The 24,816-nt window shown below is 40.1% G+C and overlaps 1 protein-coding gene across 2 annotated transcripts in view; it reads left to right on the top strand.

The window, feature by feature from the left end:
* The window catches only part of FBXO3 (F-box protein 3), a 94,817-nt gene extending 74,526 nt beyond the window's left edge, over positions 1-20,291 (top strand). For both annotated transcript variants that reach the window (XM_085643518.1, XM_085643519.1), the window contains 6 exons: positions 1,397-1,442; positions 6,867-6,951; positions 9,869-9,991; positions 11,394-11,509; positions 13,688-13,878; positions 19,291-20,291. In XM_085643518.1, coding sequence (XP_085499644.1) covers positions 1,397-1,442; positions 6,867-6,951; positions 9,869-9,991; positions 11,394-11,509; positions 13,688-13,878; positions 19,291-19,416 — 687 coding nt within the window. In that variant the 3' untranslated portion in view covers positions 19,417-20,291. The remainder of the gene's footprint in view (positions 1-1,396; positions 1,443-6,866; positions 6,952-9,868; positions 9,992-11,393; positions 11,510-13,687; positions 13,879-19,290) is intronic.
* The last annotated feature ends 4,525 nt before the right edge of the window (positions 20,292-24,816 follow it).

The following is a 24,816-nucleotide window of genomic DNA, read 5'->3' as shown; positions in this document are numbered from 1 at the left end:
GTTGATTTTGCTGCTGCTCAAGTAGATTTTTTACTCGAGCGGCAGCTTTCTGACTACGAATGTTTGTGACCGCTTGTATGGGGGAAATCTCCCTGGGTGACCTCCTAGTGGCCGAAAACCGCACTAGACGATGCCAGATCTTGCTTGCGAACTTGCTGTTGGAAGCTGCGCATGAGAATAAACTCCACCACATGGCAGTTGGCGGAATTTGGGCATAACTCTGCGTTACATGCGTAACGCAGAGTGGCCAAAATTCTACTGGCAGAGCGGAATTTATTGCCCACCCCTAATTATTTCCTCCGCAAAGTGAGACATGCTGGACAGAGGAAGAGAAAGCCAAATGTCAGTGAGAGGCTGCATGTGGTAAGCAGGCATTGAAGAGAGACCATTAAGAAGTCAATTTTGAAGTGTAAAAGTTAAATTTTCCTCCCATCAAAGGGTATTGAGTTGTGTGTCTCTAGTTAAGAGTGAATTGAAAGCATGCATCTTGTTTTACAGTGCCAGAATCTTAAGAAGCCCCACTTAGAGAGAGTGGTGTTGTCTCTTCAGTGTCTTCCTGGCTTTCCTGTACTATTTGAGAAACATCCACATTTCAGCACTGGCTGTGATGGATTTTGTTTTTGTTTTGGTGTCAGTGCTGGCATGCCGTGTTTGTTTGAATTAGGTTGTTTGAATTAGGTTGAAATCTACCTATGGTTTTGCATCTAGACCTTCAGTCACTGCCAGCAAGAAGGGATATTGGAGAATTCCCCATCATAATCTCCATCCTCTTAGGAATCTACCATGCTCCTTTCGCCATTGTACACTTGAAGTTGATGATGGAGCCATGGGGCAGTGGTGAGGGATTGAGGTGACCCGGAAGTAGTGGTGGGATGCCTTAAATGAGTAGATGCTTGAGTGATGGGTCCATGAGTCAAGTTAGTAAGAAAAACTAGAGATTGCGGGACTGGCTGACACAAATTGGCAAAATCCTTAATGCCCTCAGTTCCGGTGACTCTATTTTATTTTTATTTGTCATATGCATCCAATGGTTGGATTTTACAAAATGTACATTTGTGTCTTCTGCATACATTCAAGGTACGAGATACACTTACGGAATTTTATTTTTCAATTGCGGGTAGACTCTGCTCTTAAGTATAACTATCCTTTAGATGGGGTTTCCAATGAGGGGCTTCCATTAATATGACATTCAAAGAAATATGATGATACAAGACTGAAGGAAAAGACTAAATGCTCCATGTTTTGGGGTAATACAATAAAGGGGTGTTTCCAATAGTCGAATTAATCAATCATAGAAAACAAATCAGTGGGTCAGAAACATTGCAGGAGTAATTCTTTATTCATATTATTATATTTTATAATCCTAATTTTTTTTTTCTCTTATTTCTATATGTAGGATCAAATAGCACAGAATCCATCTGCAATAGACATGTTCATTACAGGTAAGCAAAGTAAAATTCAGTGGATATTTTCCTCAAACGTGGTGTACATTAGAAGGCTCAAGTTACTGTTGATTTCCTAATGACTGTGATGGGGTATGTATATATATATCTATATAATCTACTGGCGGTTGCCAGTAGATAGTTATAGTTAGGACCCTGTTTCCATAGGAAATCAGCAACATTCTATTTGGAATAACTTTGGCGCCGGTCGACGAATCCTCGCGAAATTTTCAAAATAGGTGGGGCGCTACGCTCCGCTCCTACCCTGAAAGTCTCGGGGGGATTCGTCAAGCGGGGGCTGAGATAAAAGGGGGGTCCCAAAACGCGTTTTTCTCTTGCATTTTTCCATAGGACCTTTAGACACAGCTACAGCCCGAACGGCTGAACAGAGTTACTTGAAATTTGGCAGAGAGGTAGTCCTCAGGTCAAGGAAGTGCCATTTGTAGGTCTGGTGTAAATCTGTTCAGTAGTTCCTGAGAAAATAGCATTTAAATCAATATATATATCTGAGCCAGCTTACGGTGCGCTTACGGTAAGCTTACCGTACGCGTACGGTGCCGTGCGCGAGCACGATTCTGATTGGCTGTTAGATCTTAGTAAACATTCAAATCGTTCCAAACCAGGAAGCGGCGAGCGCCATTTTCTCTCTCGCACTCTGACGGGGAGAGGAAAAACAAAGGCCAAAAACATGTAAAGGGACTGTTCAGACAGCTCCTAACCACCTAGCTTTGATGTATGTTTCGCCAAAGTACCCCCAAGGCCAAAAAAACTCATTTTTTTTATGAAAAATCGGCGATTACGCTTACCGTAAAAAATATTAAAAAAATAATTATCCACACTCTCTCCATCCCGTGTGCAAATGGTGCCCGATGGGCACCATTTGAGCATGGCTTATATGTTGATAAAAATATAAAAGCTTACCTTTCACAACGAAGCGCACAATATGTCCTCCATGTGCGCACGGTGCGCGAAGCGCATCGTGCGTACATGGCCCATCCACGGCACTAACTGTGTAAAGTGGGCGCGCACGGAACGAACTGCGTTAAGTGGGCGCGCACGCCACGAATGGCGTAAAGTAACTTAGCATTTAAAAAACCGTACAAATTCACTGAAAAAACCATAGGTTTCACACACGTTATAGTTAGGAATTAGCATTTAAAAAACCTTGCAAATTCAGTGAAAAAACCATAGGTTTCACACATGTTATAATTAGCTGGACATTTTACTGATAAAAAACCAATGAAATTCCCCCGTTATAGTTAGTGCAGGCAACTATAACTCACGCAACCGCAATCCTCTGCTGATGACATATGTGTCTTTATGAAAAAAAAATATTTGTAATATATGTATAGCTAAAATTTAATGGAAGAAGACATGGGCAAATAATTGTCTAAATACAATATTAGCATCAGCAGAGGATTGCGGTCGCGTGAGTTATAGTTGCCTGCACTAACTATAACGGGGGAATTTCATTGGTTTTTTATCAGTAAAATGTCCAGCTAACTATAACATGTGTGAAACCTATGGTTTTTTCACTGAATTTGCAAGGTTTTTTAAATGCTAATTCCTAACTATAACGTGTGTGAAACCTATGGTTTTTTCAGTGAATATATATATATATATATATATATATATATATATATATATATATATCCCTGTCTGCTCCTTGCATTGACAGAAGGCAACTTAATTACTTCTAGGTGCACTTACTATATTTGCTCACTATATCGAATCAGTTAAGGTGTGTATAATTTAGGCATACCAATTTAATTATTGACTCAAGCACTTCTATCTTCGTCCCACACCAAGCTACCTGTTCCTATATAATTTCACCACGCGTTTTCCATGATCCTTAGATTCGAACAGCCCCACCACCCCTCTGTGATCCCTTATGCTCCAGTTTTTTACCTCAATTGCCGGTGCCTATTCAGTTCTATCCAAGGCCACCTTGAACAATACTGACTTCTATGCTACTCTCTAGCCAGAAGGAAAGACATTCACAAGACCCATCTTCATTACCGGGCCACTTTTAGACCCCTTCCTCAATTTAGTAACCCCCTTCATAGGCAGGTAGCCCTGTCTCATATACTACAGTGTGCTGACTGAACATCAGATTAAGTTCCCAGATCCCTCTCCATGACCGCAATGCCTAAACCGTGTGGTCTCCTGTCAAAATCTGAAACTTCATCCTTCCCAGTATGCCTCTTGAAACTTACTTGCATGTTACCGATGAAGAGGCTTCATCAAGGCAATTTGAATTTGGAATTTAGGGGTGTACCTTCACCCGGACTTCTCAGCTGCCTCTAAACCCTTGTCTAATGCTGACCCGTACCTAAAGGCAGGCTAATCAGCTCACATTCATCCCAAATTTACACCTTTGTTACACGCAACCTGAATTCCAAAAACATAGGAAAAGTAACAAAAACATGGTTTGGCTACAGATATGTAACTGTCATTATGCACTCCTTTCTGTGACATAAAGTTGCAGAGGAAAAGAGATGTTATAAAAGGAGATGGAGTAGATCTAGTTCGCTCAACAGTAATGTTTTTTCAGAAATAGCTGGTAAGCGTTACTCTTTGCTCTGGTTTGTACTTGCCTGCTTTGTCATCCCCAACATCCCCTTCTTCAACGTTTGACATAATAATCCTGGAAGAAATCCTCCAACCTTACCTTCTTCTGTTAGGAGGACCCCAGAAATTCAGTAGCAATAGGAGACTTCATCCTTTATTTATTTAAAAAAAAAAAAAGGTTTTGTGTAGTGCAAACATGACCCTAGAGGGTATCAGAGCACTTTACATAGAGATGCAATACACATAGGGAGGCAATTGTGGCAGAACATCAGCAATAGACAAAATTAACAGTAGGTACATAATGACAAAATAATGGGCAAAAGAATATGGTGGTATAATACAGCAAAAAGAGTCGTAGTGACAGTAGATGAGAAGTAGCTGATCAGTGGGATAATAAGGACCCATCAGTACTCGGTTGATGTAATTCAGGACCACGGCTAAACTTCAAGTTAGAAAAGTACTCATCAGTAACGCTTTCACTTCCTTTTTGAAGGACACTGTTGATGGACTTAGTCTCATTACCGTTGGAAGGGAGTTCCAGATTCTCGGGGCGATTCCTGAGAAGGAACGATTGTAAGTTTTTTTTCTTTTTTTCTTTTTTTTTTAGGTTTAAGCAATAAGGTACTGGAGCTGCTGGAGGAACAGGCACCACCAGACAGCTCAAGTTTTTTGTGAAGTATAGAGGAGTTTGAAGTGAAGGGCTTTATGGGTCATGCAGGCACGTTTTAGTTGTATCCTTGCTTCGAAAGGCAACCAATTGAGAGATTTCAAGTCAGGGGAGATGTGATTGCTTTTTTTGGAACCTGTGATGAGCCTGGCGGCTGCCTTCAGCAAAGCTCTGAGGGAGGCCAGTCTGTACCTCGGAAGACCGCAGAGTGTTGCACTGCCTTATTCCAGCTGTGAGATGACTAATGCTTGCACTGTGGACTTGAAGTCATCATGGGGAAGAAAAGGTTTTAGTTTCCTTAGGATGCTTCTTTAGTGGATACGCTGATGTGATCCTGCATGTTCAAGTTCTTATCCAGCACTATTCACAGGGATTTTGTAAAGTCTATGATATGTGGTGTGCAGTTGAGAGTGGAAAGATTTTTAATATATTCTTACAGGATGGGGGCTTGCTTGGGCATGGAAATGAGGAGGGATTCTGTTTTTAGGGTGTTCAGTTTGTGATGGTTGAAGGTTAGCCAGTTAAGGGTTTTGTGCAGGGTTCCGTTGAGTGTCTTGATATCGTCAGGGGAAGAGATTTTCATATACAACTGGGTTTCGTCTGCATACATGTGATATTGGATGTTAGATGCTTTGAGGGTTTTAGTAAAAGGTTCAATGAATAGGTTAAAAAGTGTGGGTGAAAGCCAGGAGCCTTGGGGCACTCCGCGTGTGCAAGGACTGGGATTGGAGAGGGACTGATTGGTTTTAATTTTCTGTGTTCTGTTATGGAGAAAAGAGGCAAACCATTTTAGTACTGAGACAGAGAGCCCCACTTTATGTTCTAGAAGGCTCAGGAGACTGTCATGTTTGACCGTATCAAAAGCTGATGAGCGGTCGAGGAGGATTAATAGGCAGGATTCTTTACGGTCGAGCAATGTAACAGCGTCGTATGACTATATGAGTGATGGCTGTTTCCGTGCTGTGGCCTTGATGGAAGACCGATTGGAAGTAATCCAGCAGCTGGAATTCCTCAGTGTGGTTACACAGTTGTACATGGACACATTTCTCCACGAGCTTTGCCAGAGCGGGGATGTTTGTGATTGGTCGGAAGTTATTCAGCTCCTCTGGGTCAGCCATAGGTTTTTTGAGAATAGGAACAACCAGCCCAGACTTAAGGCAATCAGGGATCTCGTCTTGTAGTAGGGACGCATTAACAATCTTGGTCCAGAGCGGAACTAGGTACCTTATTATTGATTTAAAGAAATAGGAGGGAAGGGGATTGTTGAAGTGATTTGAGAGTTTCAGGGTAGAAAGAATGTTGAGAATGTATGTATCCTTGAAGGTTTAGAATTGATACCAACGAGCATTAAGTGAACAGAACTAATGTCAGAGGGAGAGTAGAGCTTATAGGAAAAGTTCTGTAGCTGGTGACTGCCCAGCTCAAACATCCTGCCACTAAATGTATCTGGTTTTCTCTCATTTGATCTACTTACAAAAATCTTATTGCATCCACAGTTTTGGTCAGACCTTTCACTAATCACCCTCCTCCTATCTAAGGCACAGCAGAACCCATCACCCTGTCGTCAGCCAGATTGCACCCATTCCAATCAGACAATTCTACAAAGGAAGCGTGTGCGTCTTCGACACAATTAACAAAACAATCCCTGTAATGCCTACCAGCAGTGTGGATCCAGAAACCCTCTTTGAAAATCTTCTTCACAATAATGCATTTACACTTCTAAACTTGACGGGCTTAAACTGAAAAACTGAAGACCGGAACCAACTCCGACAAGTAGTATAACAATGAGCCGGAAGAAAGGAAAAGAGTGAGCTACAAGATTGTTAAGAGAATAAGGCTTGTTTCAGCAAGCACATCTGCGAAGCATCGTACCAGGCATATTAGGCCTATAGAGACATTTTCCAAGAATTATCTAGTCCAAATGTCCTAACACACTCTACCCCAAGCCATGATGATGTTCTGGGGCCCTACTAGAGTTCCACAAATCTAAATTTTCTAATTATTGTGTCTTAACCAGAACTCTTTATTCTCATCGATATTGTGCTGCTGTACTGACCAAACTCACCATTGAGGCCTCTAATGCATGTATATGCAGACCTGCACACATCTGCATGTGGCAGCGAGGGGATGCAAATTGATACAAGTTTTTTCTGGCATTAACCGCTTTGCATTTTCTTTGTTTCCAGGCACCTCGTTTTCAGACTGGTTTACCACGTACGTGCACAATGTGGTAACTGGCAACTATCCAATCATCAGAGAACAGATTTTCAGGTAATAAGAGACATGCCAGTAGGATTGTCAATAATCAGTGCCAGTGATGTACGTCGAAAGAGTGCAATCTGAGGTGTATAACATACTCATAATATCTGGCTGCATCTATTTCGTAATGATTTTCATTTGAAGTTGCTGAGTTTCCAGCTTTGAAAATGAATACACTGATTACCTTTTAGTGGCTGTGCTTTGATCAATTTTAGCTTTATATCTGGATTTTTACATTTTTAGTTGAATGGCTGATGTTAACCTGTTGTAGTACACATACCTTTGTATATCTCTTATTGAATGGATTGTCCTAAAGAGTTACCCCTGTAATTATCATTTGACATTTTCTAGGAGAATGAGAAATCCAAGTGCTAATGGTGTGGGGAGTAAGCTCTTGTATTCAGTATATGGCATAGGCTCTTAGTTCCCCTGCTATAGTCTGCTGTAGGACACTTGGGTCAAAGCCATGGCACAGCTTGAATACAATTATGTATATCTCATGCTGCACTCCAGTCCCAAATTCTAAAAAAATGAAAATTGGTAGTTTATAGGCTTGCATTTGTTAGATGGTATCCTTTAAAAGAGTTTTTTTTCCTCTCCTTTCTAGATCTTTTTTTAGTGGTTGACATTATTGGTTTGCTGCACATTGCAGAATAATTTACAGTGTAAATTATCAAAAATATAAATTAGGAGACTCTGTTAGAGGTTTGAGTTATAAATCAATGTGTTGCTAATTTGGCTTTCTATTCTGAAGGTGTAGACTGCAACCGCACATAAGGTTGAAGAATCTACTTTTGCTTGGAGATGCGCTTGTTGAGAAATGTAATTGTACATAATCGGAATACTTAAATAGCCCAGAATGTGTGAGTGGCTAGACAGCCTTCCCTTGTAGTTTTCCTCTGCCATTATCAGGCTTGCTACTAGGCCAACCATTCAACTCCTAAACATCACATATTGTCTTGGAAAAACTGAATATTGTTCATAAATCATATTGGAGCTACTCTATTCAGGGTAGTTGGTTAGGTGATGCTCACAATCACCGTCACATTACTGAGTCAGGTTGTCTTTCATACAGTTGCTGCACTGGGAACAGAACCTTCATTCTGATCAGCGCTGTCTTCATTCTCATCCCAGAGGTTAAACTAGCTTTTAATCCTTAATTTTGGCTATTGTGTTGAAACCCTTAACCTGATTTCTAATTAACTGGCACCATCTCAGGAATATCAGGGCTTAAGGATGCTGTAGTCACTCCAAAATGACACCCGGTCCAAAGATAGTGGTGGGCACTTTTCATATTCTTGGATTCATTACAGGCATCATTACTATGCTAATATTTGCTAAATAATTTTGATTACAAACAGCATGAAGGTACCCTACCCTAGTAGGGCATGATAGATTATTTCCTTTTAAAGTGCTTAGGAGCCATAAACTCGGAAATTAAAAAACCTCATTCATGTTTCTACAGCAAAGTTTTCCAAACTGTGGATAGGGCACGAGCTGATTTTTAGTTGTTTGCCAAAGTCCAGGCAATAAATAAAGATGCCTTTAAATTCAGTATTTGCCTTTGCTGCCCTTTAAAGACAAAGGTGAAATATTAGGATATGTCCTCTACTGCTTATTTTTGAATAGGGAGATTCATTTTTACGAACAAAGAAACGTAATTGGGTGACAATCCTGCTGGGGTACATGAAATGTGAAAAGAAAGCTGGAGGAGATCATTTTTTTCCTAAAACACAAAATGCATAATGTAAATACCTGTAAATGAACTGTTCACATTCAGCAGTTAGAAAAGCAAAGTGAAGCTCATTTTTTTTGTAATACTGAAGTGTGACGTAAACAAATATTTTAACAGGATCAGAACAAACCAAGACACTTTGCTTTGCGATGCACAAATAATAAACATTCACTGAAACCTGATTGCCACACATTCTCATTTGTGTGCAGTATAGTTGTATCTATAAAACTGTATGTCTGTGCAAACGTAGTGGCAATTTCCACAGAAAATGTGCTTTCTGTAAAGGACAGTGCGCCACCACACATTAAAAATAATCGGCTGCCTCATATCCATTACAACTGGGTGGGTTATGAAACTTTGTTCTAAAAATAGTGTTGTGGTTCTAAAAAGTTTAGGAAGTACTGGTCTAAAGTGGATACTGAATTTAGCAGTGTGTGTGGGGAGAAGAGTGATGGCAAACTCTGACCAGCACTAACCCTATAAAGCAAACTACAGCCTTAGGGGTACTAACACACACGTGCTCCCAAAATGCAAATCCCACTTGCATGTACCCAAGCATGTTTATGCTCACTTAAAACAAATTGGGAAATGAGGGCTGCCAGTAATGACATACAAGGATTTTCCAAGGAGGGAAGATCGACAATCTCTCTACTGGGGTTCAGATTAAAAAAAGGTCTGTATCCTACTGCTATAATGCGTTACATCCCACCCTTAATACTGTGAAGAACCCGTCAGTCACCGTTGTTAAGAGGAGTATCACTTGGATAACACCAACCCAGCAGCTTATCAGTGTTATGTACAGCTCTTGTTCTGAGACTCGTGCCACAGGTCTCCTGCACCAGTAAACCACATGTGTTCCAAAATGATAAATTTTGGAGCAAGTTGTCATACGCACTTCACACTAATGTGTATTATTCCCTTCTCTCTTTGTGCTTTTAGCTCTCAGTCCTGTCTCCTATCATGTAGTATATACCCCATTTACAGTACTGATGTATTCTGATAGGCAACTTAAACAAATGTTTTGAATTTAGTCCCTCAGGTGACATTGAATTCCATGATGTGAAGATCGTGACCCAAAAATATTCTCTTTTCTAAAACACTACTCAATTTTATTTTAGGCATGTATCACATTTTTATCTAATTCTCTGAAGGTACCCTGTAAATTAATTTCCCGTCGCATATCCTATTTCGCAGGTATGTTCATGACAAACAGTGTGTTGCTACAACTGGAGACATTTCTGTTTCTGTCTCAACATCATTTTTACCAGAGCTGAGTTCTGTTCATCCACCTCATTACTTCTTCACATACAGAATCAGGTAAGAATAAAGAGAAACTAAGAAGCACTTTCTTGTTCTCAGACGTTTTGCTGATTAATTTTCGGTGAGCCACTTACAATGGCTGGTGAAATGCCAACCTAGACGTAGATGGTGAAACTGGTATTGGTAACATGCCCTTATTTTATTTGGTGGTGGTCTGAATTGCTCAGTGATTGTACCAGTGAACCCATGTGCAGGATCACTGGTGCAAATCAAAATCGAGTGTTGGTATCTAATTTAACGTGGTATCTCCATCTTTTCTCATTTTCCTTTGTCAGTTGATCTGTTGGGTTCGTTCCTGTTGCTGGCATGCAGATGTTACTCACCATAGTTAGCTGCTTCTGTAGCATTGTCAGAGATAGCGTGCTTGGAGCCTGCACAACGTCAAGCAGAATGAAAAAACATTGGTGGTGTTTGTTCAATTGTTTGCATGCCATCTAGTAGTTACTTACATTATTGGAGGGCTCCTAGTCCAGTGATATGCCCACTTTTTCATCCCACCTTTAAAATAATCTGTGAACACTTTAATTCTTTTAGGAGACTTGGTTACAAATGCCTATAAAATCTAACGAAGACACAACTCTGAAAGGGCTTTCTGTAGTGCTAAATTTATATCAGTCTCTGATTTCTTCAAGTCACTCAGTCCATCCTGGTAGCATTGTTCTCGCCTTCTTGAGGACCTAGCCTGTACTCTGACGGTTCGCCATCTTCGCTATGAGTGGAGATTTTAATCTGGCACAGGACAGTTAGGTTTTTCTACTTTTTGTGATGTTGAATAGCTCCTAATCACTTTAATTTACTATCTTTCTATAGCAGTATTGATGTCTTGCAAGACATTGTAGTCCGTTAGCGGGGTTAAGTTTTGATGAAACACTGAATGGAGTCACCATTGGATACAGAGAACACTTAATGGTGGGAAACTGAATGCTACAGGTACAGGACATCTTAGGGAATTAGGGAAAAGCTACAGATAAGAGATAGCTGTGCTTTGATAGTTTTAAATTGACATTTTAACTGAAGGGAGTATGTATAAGTGGGAAAATAAACTTGTATGGAAAAGGGATATGAAGAGTCTAGCATTGGTAAAGGTGTTGTAAATCTTTCATATAATCGTTATGTTTGATGAAAAGGATTGCATGTTTAATGTATTGTGCATGTTAGCACATGGCCATGGGCAATGTCTGCTGCTCTATAATAGCTGTCTAAACACATCTCCATGTGTTTGCTATAATAGCTGTTATGTCACCTTGGCAAAGTATAATTATTTAAATAAGTCAAAATCACACGCATCAAACCCACTTTACTGAATGTGCATTACATGTAGTTCAGCGTTAAGACGTCTTTACAGTCTTCCAACAATTGGAAAGTACTAAATATGTGAATGGACCATTTGCTTCCTTAGAATTGAGATGTCAAAAGATGCCTTTCCCGAGAAGTCGTGCCAACTGGACAGTAGATACTGGAGGATAACAAATGCCAAAGGCGATGTTGAGGAGGTTCAGGGGCCAGGAGTTGTAGGTACGTATTTTTCGATCAGGTGGAATGGTGCATCTAATCTTCTTACTTAACAAGTCTGTAATTTCATGTTTGTAGAAATGTATTGCCAGATATCGGGATCTTAGCACACTTGATCTGGAAGTTTTATCATTTGCAAGTGATATTGTGTGGGAGCTTTAAAAGAATGAAGACAGATTGATTCAGTGGCAACTTCACGAAGACCTGATGCTATTCCATTGAGTGAGAATGATTCTCAAGTTTAATTTGCTCACCATTGTACTGGGACAGAGGAGCTGAAACTGGGACATTTCTGGGTGTACATAATGCCTTGGGAAAAAAAAATACTGTCCTTGAAAGATTCATTTAAAGAGAACATTACAGTATGGCTGTTTTGCATATGTTGTGGTCCATATGTAGATTGCTGGACAAATCCGAAGAAAGATGATGGAAAATCATGCATATAGTGCTGTTTCCTGTAGAAGATCCAACAATTACACACCAATGTTTTATTCTGTCTGACATCTGCACCAATAGTTTTTACAAACTGCTTAGTGATGATAGATGTCGTGTTACGATCATTCAGGCAGACATTCTCATTCACCATGATAGTGAGGCTCAGAATACTGATTTGGGAGGTGCTGCACACCTCCTACCTCAAGTAGCAACGAGGGACTTTGTTTATAGGGCAAATGAAGACTGAACATGACCTCTCTTGTCTACAAAAAGAGTGGTCCCTGAACGGGGAATGGTAACGGAATGCTAGTCAATCATCAGCAGATTGGTTTTACTACAACACTCACAATTATATTCACATGCAAATTATTTATAATTATAAATAATTTGTATATAAATAAAAAGGTATGTGATCTAGTAAAATCAGCCCACTGATGTTGATTGACTAGCATTCCGTGGAAGCTGAGGCTACCCTTCCCGCTTCAGGGACCACTCTTTTCCTTTATCATTATTCTACCCAGGGTTACTGGGGTGCCCCTTGTTTTTCAAATATGCCTTCTGTCTGGTGTCATCCCTAAACTAGACTGTAACAGGGACTTAACCACGCCAATGCACTATTCATTACATGTCTCTGGATATTCATCACATCAAAAACATGTGAATTCATAGATGATAGGTTGCTGGAAAAAGAATGTTTCTTACTTGTAACTAAGCTCTCCAAAACTGTAAATCTTCTTACCTTAACAGCCTTTATTTCATAAAAATGAGTGGTTAGGACAATTTAAAAAAATGAGCTGTGCTAGTGGTAAGGTATGCTTGAAAAACGGTGCCAAATATATTTTATTTTGAGTTTTTGATTTAGAGCAAACCTATTTCCAAAGAGAAAACAGAGTGGTTCACATGAGAATATTTTACCAGCATTACTGTCTGACACTTGAAGCGCTGCACATAAAAGAGTATAGTGTGTATGTTGGTGGGGGAGGGGCTAGCTGATAATAGATTTTCTAAACCATGTCATAACTTGAAGAGAAATGGAAACAGCCCACAGCATATTTTTTCTATTTTTTACATTATGCATGTTTTTTTAATTTCTCAAGTATGTGCGTTATCTATATTTACAATATAGGCACAATGTGACAGCAATTTGCCCAGAATCACAAAATTTAAAATGTGCCGAAATTAAGATCAGAATACAATTCTCCAGGCTCCATGTCACAACACAGCTAATAACCCACAACTCCTTCCCTTTAGTAGTGATGGTGAGTCTCAATGAAGCAGCTTTGTCCTATCTCAAAATAGCAAGTTTGAGCAGTGAGAATTGAGGGGTAGCACAAACATCAATATTAGTTTTGCTAAAGCAGACATTTGTAGCCAATTTAGAAATTTGGGACTAAACCATGACATTTGATATGTAAAATTGGGAAATAAGGCAAAATCCTTTCCCACTAGTCAGGTAGGTAATTGCTCTTGTTTTCTCTAATCTTTTAGTGATTTAATTGTCTTTTTACCAAATGTTTTCCGACTCTACTTAATTTATCTAACAATGGGCCCATTGGCCTATGGGTTTAGGTAAAGGTGCTTTAGTTCCTTCATGATTTAGTGCACTGCTAGACCAATCAAAATCATGAATGTTAATAAAGTACTGAAAAGTAACCGTATACTGGCTTCTGCTCCCATCACTAAGTTAAACCAAGTCTGCTTCCCTAGTTCCTCGGTTTGGTCTCAAACTTTGACTTATATTTGCAGGGGAATACCCAAAAATTCGGCCAGGGAAAGTGTACGAATACACCAGCTGCACCACATTCTCCACCACCTCCGGATTTATGGAAGGATACTACACCTTCCATCGTCTTGGCAAGAAGGACGAAGTTTTTAACGTAACCATTCCCAGGTTTCACATGGTGTGCCCGAACTTCAGAGTGTCTACGGCACGCTCGGTAAGCTGCAGTGCATGTGCGTTACATTTACCAGTGGGCCTTTCAAGGACCACATGCACACCTTGAAAAGCTATGGTTTGTATGTTCCTGCATGTTCCATGCACCATAAAATCACAGCAGTTCTTTTGTCATTGATTGTGTATGGTACTTTGAAGTTAAAATGTGAACAGTCTTCGGACTTGGATGGTAGCACATGCTGCAAGACTGGAGGAGAAAGCAAGCAGATCAAGATTAGCAGCAGAAAATAGCTGGTGATCTAATGGAATGCAGCAGGCCATCATGTGTTGAAACAGGAGTAGCATGTGGACATACTTGGCAGCAAGGGCTCTAGTGAACGACAGTAATAGGAGGCGATTAAGTGGTCATTTTTCAGGTGAGTGACAATTTTGAGTTTCGGAGCATTGCAAGATAGGAGGGACATAGTATAAAGTTGGAAAGTGAGGGGTAGAAATTGAGTGGTGTTCGCAAATGGTTGGTGGTTTGGCAACTGCAAATGAGCTCAGGAGCAACTGTAGAAGATAAAAAGTTGCCTCATAAGAAAAAAAGAAAAGAAGTATGCAAATTATAAAATGTACGCATCCTTACAAATAATCAGCAGATGGGATTGGATGGGAGCCTGTGGGTGGGGTAAAGCATCCAACTGGTAGTTGTTGAATATCTATAGCAAATAGAGTTGATTTACTGTCATAGCAATATATTTCAGTTAAATGGTAAAGGGTGTTTTGGACCACCTTGTAAAGTTTCATAGAATAAGTTAAGTAGGCTCATCTCTTTTGCCATTTGTCATATTTGATAAAGTTGAGAGGTAGAGATGTAAAGGAGCATTAAGATGTTCTTTCTCAAAACAACACCAATTTTGTAAGCATTTCTTGTCCAGTATTTTAGTGATGACAATATTCCTTTTTTCTAAATGAATGCATGTCAGCTATTTTGGCAAGATTCAAGAGTTCTCCCCAAAATACTTTTTATTAAAACATCTTCTTCAGTGCTGGCAAGACGTGCCATGGATTGAAGAAGGCCATTTTAAGGACATGACCTCAGTATAATTAAGCATAGAGGAGTTAAGCCAAAAACCTAAGGCATGTAGCATTTTCTGTTTTCAGTGTCTGAAGCCATCAAGAAAGCAGAAGAAGCCATTAATGGTGTATATGGGGGCCAGAAGGCTTCCAGCGATATGGATTTCAGAGACTGTCATTCTGCCCCTCTCCCTGAAAGGGAACACGGGTCATGGAAAAGATTTCTTACACATTCTTACCATGCCATAGGTGAAGGTCACTAGAAATGCGACAAAGGGCATAGCAATGGCACATTCTCAACATCAAAATCACAAAAACACAGGTGGCATGAGATTAATGGAGACTCGCCTGTAGGTGTTGTGATCAAAATCATATTCTCTGACATGAAACATACTAGAACTTCAGTTACTTCACATCAAAAATGTTTATTGAAATGAAGGGTGTCTACACTGATGACAAAACAGAGAAGGAAGCCGTGGAACCCACACAATTTCTCACTAAGCTTCCTTTATCAAGTTGATGCCCAAACCTGAGAACACTATGTAACTTTGTTAGAATTCTCAGCTTTAGCTTTGAACATAGTGGAATCTAAAATGTATTTCTAAAGCTCTTTAAAGCCAACAGCTTTTTAAATAAATGGAAAAAATATTTCAGTCCACTCACGTGAGCAGACCTTCAGATATGCCTTAATAAGGCAAACGTGACAATAACCCTTTTAGAAAACAGAGGACATTTTCTAACTTTAAATATGCCTGATGGGGAGGTACAAATTTACAATGAAATCCAAAACATCTTGGACATCTATAACCTAGAATCTCCATGCCAGATATTAAAATCTATTCAAAAGACTGTCAAACAGAGAGCATTTGTAAAGTGTGCCTTTCAGAGTGAGCCACACACCCTACCAGAGTAGGCCACTCACTACGCATCCAAGCCAGGGAAGTATTAAAGCTCTTCAATTGTTGCTAATACAATCAAAGCATGCCTGCATGTGAGATAGATGATAGATTTTGGGAAAATCACATGAAATGACTGTCAAGAGGTTTCCCAGAATAGAAGCTCAGATGTAAAGCATGCTGGTGAAAGTTCAGTAATTGGCACAGTTGATGTGGTTTCAAACCAATCGAAGATAGAAGCGAAGGCTGCAAGTCAATGTGTGCACTAACTGTATTCTGACACTGCACCCATTGTAAGGCCTTCAGGGCAGAAAAAGGTTACATAATGGCAACAACTGCAAACTACGTTCCATGGTTAACACTTGACCACCCCTTCAGATGATGAAAGGGTACTAGTGGAAAAGGAATTCCCTCTCCCTCTGTCCTCGAACAGACTTTGACTGCCAAAGAGAACCACACTACCGCTACATTTACTGACTAAGGAAGGCTGATGTTAAAATCTTCAGGATTTAGAAGAAATTATCCAAGAAAAGTAGTGGTGGAAACCAAGTAAAGATCAACAGTTAAGAATGCGCCAATACTTCAGGAAGATATACTTGTCTAGCAGCACATGGATGCTTAGACGCAGTCCCATAGAAGGAATGATGCAAAGAAGCATACCCCTGAAACCCAAAAAGCAGTAATTCAGAATTTCAGACACAAGTGGGTCAGAACGCACATTGAAAAGATACAATGAACAAAAATCAGTATACCGGAGGCACAGGAAATGAATGAGGTTAACTGACTATGCAAATCATTACCAGGTCACAGTATTATATTCGCTATAAATTCTGGTTGAAGAAAATACAGATTAGCAGTAGTAAATTATCTCTATAGGAGAGCATTCATGTTCTACCTGTGTGTAGACAGTTTGTTCAAGTATGGGGTAAAATGGCTTAGACTCCACTAGCACAAGCCAATTGTTGCGATGCCTGGGTGGGATATTCGCAATACATGGGAAGTAGTCAAAACTAACCCCATCAATAGATAACTGATAATACTTACAAATCATCTGCCTTACAGAGGATCCGACTTGGCCTTTGAAGAAGACCAATCCCCTTTTCCTGTCATCACAGTGTTTGACAGCGAGGCAAGTAATGAAGTTGCCTAGATTGATGGCAGCCACCCAGTGCCTTGTGCCAGACTGTCAAGACCACTTCAGGGTTGGCCCAACGTGTAGTAGTAAAAACAGTGGTAGGATCTTGTGTTTGCAACACTAATGATGCTTAAATCCTTTTATTGGTGGACTAGGGGATATCATCCAGAGGGAAGGACTTTCACACACCATAAGCCCCAGGTGACCACAAGCACATCCTTCACACGAGCAAGGGCACATGCAATATGTGACAGCACATGATCTGTGAGCTTGGACAGATTAACATCTACAGGTACATGTTTTGGAAATGGCTATGGTGAGATAAGCTCTTTGGGTTTTTTCAGGTGCCACTGGCATACAAGTGCAGAATAATGGATGTTTTTAATGCAGTGCACCATAACACTGTTTTGCCATCTGTGAGCTTTGCTAATGCCAGATGATACTATAGCCCCATTCGATGGTCCTCAATTTACTGCCCGTAGAAAGATGAAACGCAGAGTTTGTTTTCCAGTGATTGGAACACAGCAGAAGCTATCTGCAATTCTTTCACTCTCTGATCCATCTTGCTAAATTGTGAGCAGGGACGAACTTGGTGACCCCAATTTTCTAGGGCAGCTCAGGCAAAATAGCAATGGCCCATTGCACAGTGTATCACACTCACTGAAATGCATGTCCCAAGAGAAGAAGGCAATATAACATTGAGTTATCATATTCAGGATACACACAATTATACACGAGAACTAGATAGCTTACAGGAGATAGTTTGTAAATGAAGTCAGTCTTTGTGCAACAAGTGAAAGAAAAAATGACAAAATTCCACATCCATTTGTACAAAAGGATGCATCAGCAATGCACTGTAGCTGAGCTAGTACATGAGATTTGCTGACATTTTTCCAAGTATTACAGCTGATGCGGTAAATAATCCGAAATATGCAGAAGTCATTAATGAATATAATTACGCTTTGGTGTACTGGACTGAAGTGGCAGCCTTAAGTGACGGAGAGATGCATAATGCCTCACAAGGTGAGTGTAGGCAATTGCTTTTCATAATAAGACCGGAAAATCGTATCATGGAGGTTTATCTCAAATCCTTCACCATCGCTTGAGGCCTTGCATTTTGCTCTAGTGCGCCTATTCCAGGAATCTGTGGAAGTCTCGAGTGACTCTAGGTGATCTGTCACAAAACTGTTTCATCCATTTAGGTAGTCATTTGTGATATGGTACTTTTAGAGAAACACATTGCCAAGAAACTGTAAGAGTTAAGGTTGTATTGATCTACCTCTTTTAGTAGTGGTGGAGAGATTGTTATATCCTTTGGTACAAGTGATACTTTAAGATCTAATACTGTTTGCGAAGACTGAACACAGTGGTTTCTTAGTTCGGAATGCCAGTAATTAAGACTTTGGGAAAGGGTCTAAAGTAGCATTTGCCACTAATAATGGCCCCTTCCCGCACGGTTTTGACAGTGTATTGTAGAAGGGTTAGTTAACTACATGTCTGGTAGTCCTGTAACCTTTTGTACATAATTATGGCCCCTCACAAGTTCATGTTCATTTGGTGGTTTACCTGTCTATTTTATTTAACATTTCACTAACCAGTGTAGAGAGAAGTCTATAAGGAAAGTAGACAGCTCTTCTTAAGGTAGGAATGGAGGTTTATTGGGGGGAGGGGGTCAAAAATCAATTTGCTTGCAGTGTTTTCAAATCTGATTTTATTTACATTTCTTTCTATTATGTGCATTTATACGGCACATCACCAATTACCAGTCCGACACCTAAAGTTCTATAAAATTCATATTGCAAGAATCAGAACTCATAGTGCTATGAGCCAAAAACTAGGGCTGACTGTCTAGCTGAATTCAGGTCAAATTGAGAACTCTACTAACTTTGCAGCTTCTTTGTGAAGCATGTGCTTAGATGCTTGTAGCTGGAGTGAGGAGTTGGAGATAATTGCTTATCTGTTTATTGTTTTGCTTCAGAGCACTTGTGAATGCAGAAACATCGAGCAGACAGCTTTTTAGTTTGTTTTCCAACTCCAGCACTAATGCTATAGCTGCCTTGAAACAGAAAGATTTGAGCTGGCATATAGTGCCTCTTGGGATACTCTTTGAAGCATAATTGAAAATGCATTAACGTATATACCTGAATTTTCAGAAAGTATGACCTGGAAGTTATCTGAAGTCCATGCTAATTTAATGACATTTGTAGCATTTCACAGTAACGTACTGCACAGTTTATTGGTGAACACTGCAACAAACCATTTTGGCCCATTCTCAAAATAAAGGTGGCCTTGGGTTCTTTTATGATTTGTGTACCATGTTGTGACAGAAATGCAAATGACTTGCCTGGCTCTTGTTGATCTCTAGGAGAGTGGCACAGATGAATATGCCTTGTATGGAGAGGAACCAAGAGATGAAGACTACGATGAGCGACCACGACGCCGTGTCTTGGTTCTTCCTGACCCAACCATGCGCTGCCCGCGCCACACCTGACTTCACACTAAGTGGCCATGGTATAACCTCATCCCTCTTTATGCTTCACTCCCTGCAAAACTTTTTTTGGCTTCTACATAGGAGTGACTTAGCTATGCCACCAATATAAAGGGAGGCTGTACAGTGTACATAATTCTTGTATTGTATTTAGATCTGACCTATGGCTGGCGGGTTCTACCCACAGATGTCAATGCCAGATCCGACTTCTTCGAACGAAAATAGTATCATAATTGTATTACTATTCGTTTTTAAGGAGCATATGTTATTGAATTTGTTTTTGTTTCTTTGGCTTTTGGTATGTCTAGAAAAACAAGATTGTTTTTTATAATTAGCCTTTGAAACGTACCTGTGGTGCGAGGCAGTAGGTAATAATTCAACCCTGATTTTCTACTCCTGAGAATAAGTTGTGTACTGACGAATACTTGTTTTTAAGCTTGTGTGACAGATATTCCGATTTTGACATTTACGGCCTTACATTTAAGTCAAATGAATCCGGTCTATAATCGTTATGGGCTGCATTTGAGTTGTTTTCATAATTCCTTCAGACACTTCTAAAAAATGCTTTAATGTAATACCGTCAACCTCCTCAGCTCTTGGTTGCATATAATTGGGGCGCAGAATATGTCTGCAAACAAGTAAAACAGGGTTTTTTTGGTATACTTTGTGTGTTGCACATTTTCTGGTTTACTTAATGCTCTTTCTGCTCATGTTGCTTTTTCCTCCCACTACCCCCTCCCCCTCTTGAAAATCTGACCTTCTGTGAACTGAAGCTTAGTTCCCAAAGTGGGAGGTTTATTTAATACAGACCTTTTTTGGTTTTGCTTGGTGTTTTAGCTGCCTCTCATTTGATGAATAAAGATGATATGTGTGCTCTTGTTCAGTTTTCTTGTCTTTAAAAGGCAGGAGTTGAGGTCTATTGAATGCATCATCTTTTCTGCTTAGATTAGATTTAGGCAACATCGTTCAATAACCCTTTTAAATCAAGCGCATAGCCTTGGAACCGACTCTGTCGGTGTCTGAGTGACACAGTCTGATTACTTTTGTGTGAAGTGGTTGGCCATTACATGTCCCAATTCATTAAATCTTATTATTAGTGTGATCTTTCTACATACTTCAACTCTTTCACAGCCTGGCACTCTCTCCTCCTCTTCACATGCTTCTATCACCTTGATCGGATTTTCCAATTTTAAAGGATTTATAAAATGGCATTGCACATGGGATGGTAAGTGTGCATTTTTGCACATAACTTGAAAATCTGCCAGTCGATGTCGAAGCACGTACATTATAAAGTTTTCAAGATAAAATGCTAGCTGCCCAAATGGAACACCGAAAGAGTGAGTAAAGAATAGAAAGGTAAGCCTGAGTACTGATATTTGCTCTCATGCAATTGGAACGAAAAACCGCTGTAAAGTAAGATGAGGACATGATATTGGAAGTCTCCATATTGACAAGTCCATTAGAATTATATGTTCTTTACTTGATAGTTAGCCTAGTAAGGAGTCCGCACCATGGAACAACAGAATATCTTACTAATATATTGTCATAGAAACAAACACTGAATATAGTGTTGTATGTAGAAGTGCAAAGTGTATGACGGTTTAGTTGAGACAGGATTACAGAAACCAGGATGCTATTGGGAGGTGCCAACATGCAATACAGACATCACTATAACACACATTGCTTTTGTTTACATACTTGCAATATATATATTTACAAGATGGACCTGAGTGTCTTGCCCAGAAACACCAGCACTTTGTTCAAGTACTTAAGCTGGTATTAGAACTCAGGTCTGCAGATTTTCAAGGTCAGTAATTGAAGCCACATCTCCCCCAGACTTAACTCAAAAGTGCCCACTTGAGAGCTTCTGCTGCCATGACACTTCGTACAGGCCCATAAGCCTGTATTGACTCTATTTCAAGTGCTGAGCGGTATTCCTGGGTGGGTATCCACTCTGCTCAATTAAATCCGGCCTGATGTTCCCGCATACAGAATTCCAGGGTGCAGTCACGTTGGGTCAGAGTTTACCAACGAGAAAATCCAGCGGGTAACATCACAAGAGTTGCACATGCAGTCTGGCTTCAGGCCATGACCCACTTCTGCCTCCCTCCTGTGTACAGAGGAGTACAGAATGCTCACCATGCTAGCCCACATCCTCTCCTGTGTCCTGACACCTTCTCTTTTCCCTGCTTCATGCCCTGTGCACAAACCTCGCCTCTACTGCCTGGTGTTATAAGTTAGAGCCAAGTCTGAGTTTTCAGAGAGTTGGGAAGGGTCATCAACCAGGTTAAATCTTTCAGCTGGATCCTGAGATTATTTCTGCAGGATGAACTATGGTTTTGTATAGTATTTTCGGGATGTTTGGGAACATAGTAAATTGAGTTCAGAGTGATATGTATTGTTTCTAATATTTTTGTTTTAGCTGGGATCTTGAGTACAGGTATCACTATGTATAAACAGGCAAGTCCAGCATGAAACACAAAATTGATTCTACTCAAGCAGCAAATTGCTAGTATGAGTACTGAGAATCTGAGCGTGATAGTCCAAAGCAGAACAAGGGCGCTCTTTAAAAACTTTCTATCTGAAACATTAGCGGTTGAAGTTGGCTGTCTTATCTAAACCAACAGGCACCACTGACTTGAGGGATGAACATGCTGTAATTTTTGGAAGATTAGATTGGAAGTGAGTGCCTTTAAGGGGTTCAGAAGACATGAATGTTGTTAGAATCCCTTACATGGCATTGAATTTGAATCCACAAAATGCCAATGGAGAGGTGGTTGTTTGATATCCAGCTCATTTATGAATTATTAAATGCTATCAAATCACAAAGGTGGACAGGCTTGGTCAACAGAGTTGTTATGCAAACGAATTTTGCCCAGTTACCTTTTTGCCTGGTGTTCTGTTAAGGATACCTTGCTACTAGCTTACATTTATTTCTATGTCCCTACGGAAAGGTTAATTCTCGTAAAAAGTAATAATACTGATTTGATTTTATAAAGCTTAACTTTTTCGAGATCAAGCAGGGGAATATCTTAGAAGTGAGCTTCCAGACCTAGTATTCCTGGGAATATGCTGATGAGAAACAGCTTTTCCTATGATTGGATGAGTTGAAATGAAGGACTATATTGAGCAACAGAGTCCTGTGTGGCAACTCAGCCAGGGAGTTAAGTTGTGTAACCCATGGGACCAATTATTTCCCAATTGTCACAACTGCTACTGGTATACTAAGGGAAGATGCACTGTCTGCTGATCTCTCAACCATTTTTCGATCAATAGCCATTCCTTCTTCTTGTACATAATCTAAAATGGAGACCTGCCTTGTGGCTCAATCCATCCATGTTTCATGAAACGTCTAAAAACCCAAGATGGCATATAGAATGAGGTGAGGCATGAGTTGCAGAACCTTCAGAAAGAAGAAAGAAATATTAACATATAATCTGACACTGAATATAAAGTCCAGTGGAAATAAAACAGTACTGGCATGGCACACTGAATGCCACGTAAGATCAAACATTTTAACGAGATACCCTCGTACTAAATAACCATCACTTTGGCATACAAAATTTCATGTCTCTGTACCTGAACACACGGACTCTTTGCTGAAAGGATAAACCTTTTATTTAGAGGAGAATCTGTTATTTCCAGTTTGTTTATGTTCTTGGCCATTTCATGATTCTCAATGGTTTAGTAGTGGTCAGCTATGGTTTGGACATATTTCTGACCAGTGTTCTATAAGCTTCACTGAATTCCATGAATCAAATTCTGTTACTACCAACTTTAGGTCAATTGAATAAAGAATTTACTTATAGATGATAGAACAACCAAAATAAATGATATATCAACCATTATTTTACGTACCATTGTGAACTTGACTAATAATTTCCATGAGGTGGTAGTGAATCTTGAAGGCATTAAAGCAGTTACAGAATTGCAGAAAATACTGCAAGAGATTGATTCAAAGCTGGAACAGAATTATAATGACACTCAACAAAGAAATATTAGGTATACTTCACAGTATAAAAAGGACGTCTGCCCTTAGTCTAAACTGTATACGAAAGAAGGGGTAGAAAATCACGCCAGAGTAACAGATATTCACTGTCAAGTAAGAATTCAACTGACTCCAGAACACTCAAAATATGTACTACCCCAAGTGGACACCAGTAGGTAAATACACAACCATCTACTTCATGTGAATTTAGCACTTCAGCTTGTGTTCCTGTTTAAAGAAAAAATACACTGGTTCAAAGGCAAAGCCAGAAGGAGCAGAGGAAGGTGCAGAAACAAGCTTAATGAGGAAATCGTATTGAAATCAACAGATAAAGATGGAGTAACAGTAATAATAAATAAACAGAATTATGCCAAACAAGATCTGTCTGTCTCTCTGTATGTCTGTCTATTTATCATTGTAACATGTGTGGCTGTAGATACACATGCTTAGCATACTTCTGCCATCTAGTGTTGGGCTCAGATGTTTACAACTTGTTTTTCTTCTAAGAAATTTCTTGAGTCACGAGTTTTATTGCGGCGACTCTTCTTAAAGAACATTGCACATGGGCACCGACTTAATGTTTGATTGTTTTGTTTTCTACCAGCAAGTTCGGACATGCACCTTGTAGGCTCCAGGTTCCTGTGTAGTACATTAAAGTATTGTTGGATCCTTAGTGTCCTTTTTCAATATTTCAGTTCTAGCTCTTTGTCTTAAGCGATAGCCATTAAACCTGTGCTCAATGGTCGTTATTCAAGGGTGTCCGGGCCAAGGTCTTTAGGGAAGCAAAAAGACTTCTCTTTGTGGAATCCTATCCAGCAATGAGCACAGAAGATGGAATGGTCACTATTACAATACAGTCCACAATACCATGCCAAGTACCTGTGGACCGCTTCCATCCTGGTGTGCAATCTCTGCCTCTCACCAGACCACGATGATGCAAGCTGCACACTGTATCAGCTATTCCAGTCTAAGAAAACTTCACTTCATCAGATGTCGTCAGTGGGCATGCACCATGTAGGGGGAAAATAACTTGTTTGCCCCAGAAAACATCAGAAAAGAGGGAGACACTGCCTTCGTCACCACGAAGAGGATGATCATGGACTATTAGGGCTGTCTTTTGGACAGAGACTCCGCAACCTAGCAGACCTGATGATGAGCAAAAGGTGATTCCATCATCGTAGTCTAGCCCTTGGATGAAGACTATTCTGAGAACCATGAGCACAACTCATGAGAAGCATAAGATAGTCTCTGTGCTGAGGCAGAACACCATTCTTGTGAAAGTAGTTCTTTAATTCCCAGCACGTTGGCAAGGATAAAGTTGGAAAAGGGCCACCGCCCCAACAGGGTCCGGTCGGCACCCACAAAAGCCTCTGCCAAGGTTGGCGACATCCAGCCATCGGCTTTAACACCAAGAC

This window comes from Triturus cristatus, chromosome 3_1 (genome assembly GCF_964204655.1).
Source record: "Triturus cristatus chromosome 3_1, aTriCri1.1, whole genome shotgun sequence".
NCBI lineage: Eukaryota > Metazoa > Chordata > Amphibia > Caudata > Salamandridae > Triturus > Triturus cristatus.
This window is presented reverse-complemented; position numbering and strand designations above follow the sequence as displayed.